Source organism: Drosophila elegans, unplaced genomic scaffold (genome assembly GCF_018152505.1).
Source record: "Drosophila elegans isolate 14027-0461.03 unplaced genomic scaffold, ASM1815250v1 contig_183, whole genome shotgun sequence".
Lineage (NCBI taxonomy): Eukaryota > Metazoa > Arthropoda > Insecta > Diptera > Drosophilidae > Drosophila > Drosophila elegans.
Genome location: NW_024545550.1, coordinates 1,847,143 through 1,853,665, shown reverse-complemented (window position 1 = coordinate 1,853,665; position 6,523 = coordinate 1,847,143). Strand labels below are relative to the sequence as shown.

The 6,523-nt window shown below is 39.6% G+C and overlaps 2 protein-coding genes across 2 annotated transcripts; one reads left to right on the top strand and one right to left on the bottom strand.

The window, feature by feature from the left end:
• Positions 1 to 643: 643 nt before the first annotated feature.
• Positions 644 to 2,917, top strand: LOC108149706 (adenosine deaminase 2). The gene is made up of 2 exons (XM_017277472.2): positions 644 to 1,744; positions 2,275 to 2,917. Exons 1-2 carry the CDS (start codon positions 752 to 754, stop codon positions 2,884 to 2,886), a joined length of 1,605 nt encoding a protein of 534 aa, XP_017132961.1. The 5' UTR covers positions 644 to 751; the 3' UTR covers positions 2,887 to 2,917.
• A 2,383-nt stretch (positions 2,918 to 5,300) lies between these two features.
• Positions 5,301 to 6,045, bottom strand: LOC108149678. The gene is made up of 4 exons (XM_017277425.1): positions 5,995 to 6,045; positions 5,776 to 5,931; positions 5,553 to 5,720; positions 5,301 to 5,495 (listed from the first exon to the last, which is right to left on the bottom strand). The coding sequence occupies exons 1-4, from the start codon at positions 6,043 to 6,045 to the stop codon at positions 5,301 to 5,303; spliced, it is 570 nt and encodes a 189-aa protein (XP_017132914.1).
• Positions 6,046 to 6,523: the final 478 nt, after the last annotated feature.

The window sequence follows — 6,523 nt, the reverse complement described above, 5'->3', positions numbered from 1 at the left end:
ACCGAGTGAGGCGCAGAGTTCAGTTTGCCTGCATTTAGTTCGTTAGATAAATCTTTGCAACAGTGTACGGTTATGTGTGTGTGTGTGTGTATGTGTGTTGGCCCTTGGGCATCTTGTAATCGTTTGGGTTGAGACCCGATTGACAAGCGGATGATGCCGGGAAAAACAGCGCCAAGAATACAAATCGTAAGCTCCTTCAAAGAAACTCAATGTAAATTGCTTAAAAGAATCAACTGGCGCTGACCAGTGAGCCCTCAAGGTACTTAAATTCTTAATAACGAAATGGTAATTAAATAGTGGTTGAAATACAATTTATAAGAGTTTTAAAAGTATACAGTAAGAAAACTAGTTAAAAAGTCTGTAATAATAATGTAAAGTCTAAAAATAATAAAATATTTTTAATTAATTTCTTGTAGAATTGCACAGATAAACGAAAAAAAATTTCAAAAGCTTTTTGGTAATTCTAAATTAACTTCATAGTTCTGTTTTAGTTGCAACTTAAGAAAACATTTAAACGCTTTTGTGTGATTCGCAAATTGCACACATTTAAATTTTAGTTCATAATCTAACAAATTTTAAAATTTAAAATTTGAATTAAATTAGAACGTCATAGAATTTGAAATATTCTTTAGCCTCTTTAACGTTTTTCTTTCTTGATTTTACTGTCTTGCTTTCCAAATTCCAAAAAAAAATGTAAAATATTATTTTTTCTTTTTCTTTTCTAAAATAAAGAAAGTCAGGGGTGAAGGCGATGCTGTTGGGCCAGAGGTGGCGCCTTGGTGGCCTCATAAGGCGTGCCACGCCCACAGCCGCCCTCCTAATGCACCAAAACCCCGATGAAATGACAGTGCTTGAAATGCTTGGCTCCACCAATCTGCGCCAGAGTACGCCCGAGGACTATCGCATCCTGCGCGAGATCGTCAACTCCTTCGAGCGCTACTCCGGAGTGGGCAATGATATCCAATTGACCCTGGCAGAGCACGCGGCCAACGAGCTGATCATGTGCGAGAAGACACGGGAGTACGAGAAGGGCATCATGGACCCCTCGAAGTTCGCGCCGGGTCACCACATCTTCCAGGTGCTGCACACGGTGCGGAAGTCGCCACTCTTCCACATTCTGAGCAAAATGCCCAAGGGGGCGGCACTCAAGGTGCACGACACTTCCATGTGCAGCTCGAGGTCGGTGATCGAGCTGACCTACCGGGAGAACCTTTGGGTCTGCACCACCCAAAACGGCTGCCGTGTGGAGGCGTTCCGATTCGCCAAGGCAAAGCCCAAGGACTTGCAACACGCGGGCGGCGAGTGGCAGCCCATGGAAAAGCTGCGCGAGTTGCGTGGCGAGGAGAACCTGAGGAAGCACCTGCTGGTGCGGTTCAGCATGTACCCACTGGCCAGCTTCACGACCAACGCCCACGCCTGGCGCCACATAACGGGCATCTTCGACCTGTTGGACGGACTGCTACAGTACGCCCCCCTGTGGGGTGACTACTTTTACAACGCCCTCAAGCAGTTCTACGCAGACGGGGTGCAGTATTTGGAGGTGAGAACGGTGCTCCCTCAGCTCTACTGCCTCGATGGCAGTCTGCTGCCGAAGCGGCAAACGGTGCAGATCTACAAGGACACTCTGGAGCGATTCAAGAAAGAGAACCCGGGATTCATCGATTCCAAGCTGATATATGCCCCACTTCGGCATGTGCAACCGGAAGTGGTGGGTCAATACGTCAAGGAGTGCACTGAACTGAATGTAAGTTGTACCTGAGAGCACTGATAGCCACACTGTGGGTAAATATGGAATTATAAAAATAGATATCTGACTATTGAACTTAAAATTGTATATGAAGTATTTCAATTAAATCTGAGATCATAATATTAAATACAATGCATATTAAATTTCATGGCTTAATATTACAAATTAAATTTAATGTGAAAAATGTAATATTGAAATGTAATATTGAAAATAGTTCCTATTTGATTTAAATATTTGGATTTATTTAATTGAAAGAACTAAATCTTAAAACTGCTAGTTGTTGTTTGTTTAGAATGAACAAACATGATGGTGAGACTAGCCCATATATTTAATGTTATTGATCCTAAAGTGGGGACGAGGTCATCGTTTAAGTCAATATAATTTAATTTAATGTAATATACATACAACAAATTAATGAATTTGCATTTAAACTGGTTCACTGGCTGCATTTAGCTTATAATAATTTAAAACTGCATTTATAAAAACATTAAATACATTAAAAATATGAAATAAAATGCCCTTTTTAGAAAGAGTTTCCCGACTTTGTGGTTGGCTTCGATCTGGTGGGTCAAGAGGACGTGGGCCATCCGCTGAGCCGGTTCGCGGAGGAGCTGCTCAAGCTGCCCGATCACATCAACTTCTACTTCCACGCCGGCCAGACCAACTGGTACGGGTCGCACGTGGACCAGAATCTGCTGGACGCCATTGTGCTGGGCACCAAGCGGATCAGCCATGGCTACACGATCACCAAGCACCCGGTCCTCATGCGGCTGGCCAAGTACCTAAACATTGCCCTGGAAGTGTGTCCAGTGTCCAACCAGGTGCTCCAACTGGGCTCCGACTACCGCAATCATCCGGCGGCCACGCTGATCGCCGAAAATGTGCCCATGGTGATCTCCTCTGGGAGCCCGTCATTCTGGCGAGCAGCTCCTCTTTCCCACGACTTCTACATGGCCTTCCTGGGTATCGCACCCATGAGTGCGGATCTGAAGTTTCTCAAGCGCACCGCCAAAAACTCCATTCGATACAGCTCCCTGAAGGACGAGGGCAAAGCCGAGGCCATGGAGAAGTGGAAGAGAAAGTGGGACCAGTGGATAGCGAACATAGCAGCCCAGATGGAAAAGGAAGAAAATAAATAATTTAAGAAAGAGTTCTACATCTGGCAAACAATTTTGTTTTCTTGTTTTAATTCGATCAGTCAAGTACATAAAGCAATGTTATTTATTTTTAAAATTATTTTGAAATATTGCGATTTTATTTTGACAATATTTTTGAGTTACATAGAACTATAAATTTATTTTTTTTTTCATTCCCAGAGGTACCTTTTATTAAAGCATTAAATCACTTTGTTAATGTGGTTTGGGTTTTTATTTTTACTTCTTAACTTCTTAATTAATTTTCGAAAAATAGCATAACTGAAATGTGATAAAAAATCCACGGTTCTAAGCCCATAACTTTTTATTCAAGCATCCAATTTCAAAGTGGTATATCTTTAAGGTCCTGTGGCTTAGTTCTCTAAAAATCTGCGTTTAAAACTTGGTTAGTAATTTCGGGCCGATTTTTTTCAAATTTTGTGATGTAACCCCTTTCATAATCTCCGAAAAAATCGTCTGTGCAGAAAAATGACCAAAAACGTACAGTTTTAAATCCATAACTTTTCTTTCAGGCATCTGATGTCAAATTGGTATATCTTTAAGGTCCTGTGCAGATATAACAAAATTTAAACATTTTAATTTTCACTTTATTTATTTGATCGTTCCTATGACAGCTAGATGATCTCGTTTTCCGATTTTGATCAAATTTAAACCGTAATTCCTATTATAAAGCAACACAAAATCCTGAAGAACTCTACAAAAAATTTTTTTCCCGATTGTTTCTATTAAAGCTATATGATATAGTAGTCCGATCATACTCGTTCCGATTTATATACTACCTGCAATAGGAAGACATCTTTTTGATGTGGTGCACAGCGGCATTCCTAAATGGATCTGCCAACTTTTACATTTCCCCCAATATACTGATGAAAACCGTACCTGGAATTGCGCAACATTGTTTGAGGGGCCAAAACTTTTCCACTCACGCACATCGAAAAGCCCCAAAGTCAATGACCAATTGCTGAAAAGGGGGAATCTTCGGGATAAACCTTGAGCTGCACTTTCAGTCGCACCGCAAATTGTTTGAGTTTCCGCTTCTTGATTATTTCAGGCAAACCAATAAGTTTCTGGCCAACTTTTTATTGCGTACTTCGCTGCGGGTGATCGGAGGGCGGTGGGAAGTGGGAAGTGGCGTGGCCGGGGGTCATGCAAATGTCACAGAACTAACACTTCCTGTTCCTATATGTGTTTGTGCTGCTGGTACTAATTTCATTGACTTCCATTTTCCGCACACACATGACAAAGTTGCCCGGGGGCGAGGAAGTTGGGAAAAGTCTCCGATACGATCAAGAAAATAAACTTTCTGCCCTGCCTGCCATTGCTTATAATTAAAAACTTTATTATTTGTTTAACTTTGCCCGCAGCTGTTGCACATTTGACAGACAGAGATGGGAAAGTGTACAAGAAAATGGCGAAAACTTGTTTCCCAGCCACACAAGAATTACCAACAATTATCGAAAAAGTTTCCCTTCACTTATCGCCTGAAAGTCAGTCACACTTTTTTCCCCATGTTTTCATTTTTTTTTAACTGCCCAAGACATACTACCAATACCAATTTGACAGACCTGTTTCTCCAAACTTTTTAACGATGCGAAAACACATTTATGCCAGGGCGGTCACGACGTCGTCTAATTTGCAAATTCATGAATATAAAGTGGTCTCAAAATGCCAAACAAATTAATCAAATATGCAAATTCCCCTTTTCGCCAAGCATATACTCACACAGGCAGTCGGCAATCATTATTCGCATTAAAAAATGCGTAAAAGATAGAGATTTGCAACGAGCTGGGAACCTGTGCATCTGCCATCTCTCAGGGATCTTGTTCCAAAGCAAAGTCTACTGCAGGTGAGAAATGGAAATAATTTATAGTTTACAGCACAACTGTTACAATTAATTTTCTGGAAAACTACCTTAAATGAGCTGCTGAAAATTGTTATTTAATTTGATGGTAATGCAAGTAACAATGATGATGTATTACGCATCTTGAGTTGGTTTCACTTCTGTTTCTTATATTTCAACTATTTATTCCAAACAAAACCAAGAAATGAAAAAAAACTTAAATTCAGAATTATCGGTTAGTTAAGCCAGTCATGATAGTCCTAATATATAAGCAAATAAATTATAATCATGTGTGTCGTTAAACTTAATAAGCCCAACAGATGTTTAATCAGAAAATATATTGCTGAAAGCGTGCTGAGAACCTAATAAAAAATTAATTAATAATTTTTGTCGGATGTAGACCTTGAATGAAAGTATTTTAAAGCGAATCCAAACTGATATCTAAATGAATACACATGCTAATTAAAAGTAAATAATTTTATCACTTCTGCAAAACTTAATGATTGATTCATGATAACTTCAATAGAAACCGATAAAACAAAAACCCAAATATTTCAGATTAGTTCGTTTTAGACACTGGATTTCTTTTCCGCTTTATCTGTTCCATTGCTTCCAGAAATAAATTCACAGTGCCTAAATATTCGCTGTTGGTAGAATTAACTTCGGAGAATGTAATACTGACTTTGTAGAAACCCTGAGGAAACGGCGGAAGTAGACTAGTATCCAAATATCCACCTCTTGTGAATTTGTGTCCCTAAAGAAGGGGAATAATCGGCAATTACTTAGGAAATAACTTTGGCTGCAGCAATACCGAATATGGGCAGGAGTGGTTGGCATTGGTAAAACGCTTTACCAGCTTCCAAAATATAACGCCATAGGGATAAAAGTTCTTTTTTCCCTCGCAAATGGTAAATGTCACGTCAACTAGGAATGGCTTCCACTGGTTGCTATAGTCCTTCTTTAAAATCTGCATCCGAATCTGGCAATTAAGGGTAGCAAATCAGAGTACATTAAGAATTTACACCAAAACTTACAGTTGGGTTCAATATAGGCACAGCCACAAAACAATCCATGTTCACCACCGCCATGTTCCAATTGATCGCCTTCACATGACATGAAACGTTTTGCACCCGCACTGGATTTCCATCGCACTCGGCTTTTACGAGCTTGTAAACCAACTGGGACTCTGTCTAGAAGGCAAGATAATTTATTTTTTATTTACTCCAAATTAAATTTTACGTAAAACATCATACTATTTGCCAAACAAGAAAACTTCCGAGGAGCACAAGCCACACAAATCTCATTGTTACGACTGACTGTGATCGAATACGCATTTATTAAAAGGTATTTGTTAAGTTTTACAAAATAAATCAACATATAATCTGTTTTTAATTGGAAAAATGAATGGTTACTTTTTAAATCAGTTAGTTCAATAGATGGACCGCAAAGATTGAAAAATAGTTAAGTGCTTTAAAATGATCTCTTCTAGAAAGTAACAAATATAAAGTTTATTTTACCGAATCAAGTGGTATTTAAAAATGTCGCATTGCCGTCTCATATTTCTATTGGTCCACATGCACAGCCATGAGTACGGATTCCCACATAGAGATAAATCCTGAATTGCCATAAATCCACAAATCCCTCCCGCTAGCCAAGCCACAACACCTCCTTTCATTCTACCCCATTTCCCTGGCACTCTCTCTTACCCTTGTGCATTTTGATGTCTTGCTTTGGCAGCTGAAGTCCAAAATCATCGTCATGATGAGGAGCTGCATGAGGATT

Excerpts from the sequence above, each read along its gene's own strand:
- LOC108149706 (XM_017277472.2), top strand. The coding sequence starts at position 752 with ATGCTGTTGGGCCAGAGGTGGCGCCTTGGTGGCCTCATAAGGCGTGCC. Across the intron at positions 1,745-2,274 it reads AGGAGTGCACTGAACTGAAT|AAAGAGTTTCCCGACTTTGT; the intron begins GTAAGTTGTACC and ends TGCCCTTTTTAG.
- LOC108149678 (XM_017277425.1), bottom strand. The coding sequence starts at position 6,045 with ATGAGATTTGTGTGGCTTGTGCTCCTCGGAAGTTTTCTTGTTTGGCAA. Across the intron at positions 5,932-5,994 it reads GTTTTCTTGTTTGGCAAATA|ACAGAGTCCCAGTTGGTTTA; the intron begins GTATGATGTTTT and ends CTTGCCTTCTAG. Across the intron at positions 5,496-5,552 it reads ACCACTCCTGCCCATATTCG|GGACACAAATTCACAAGAGG; the intron begins GTATTGCTGCAG and ends CCCCTTCTTTAG.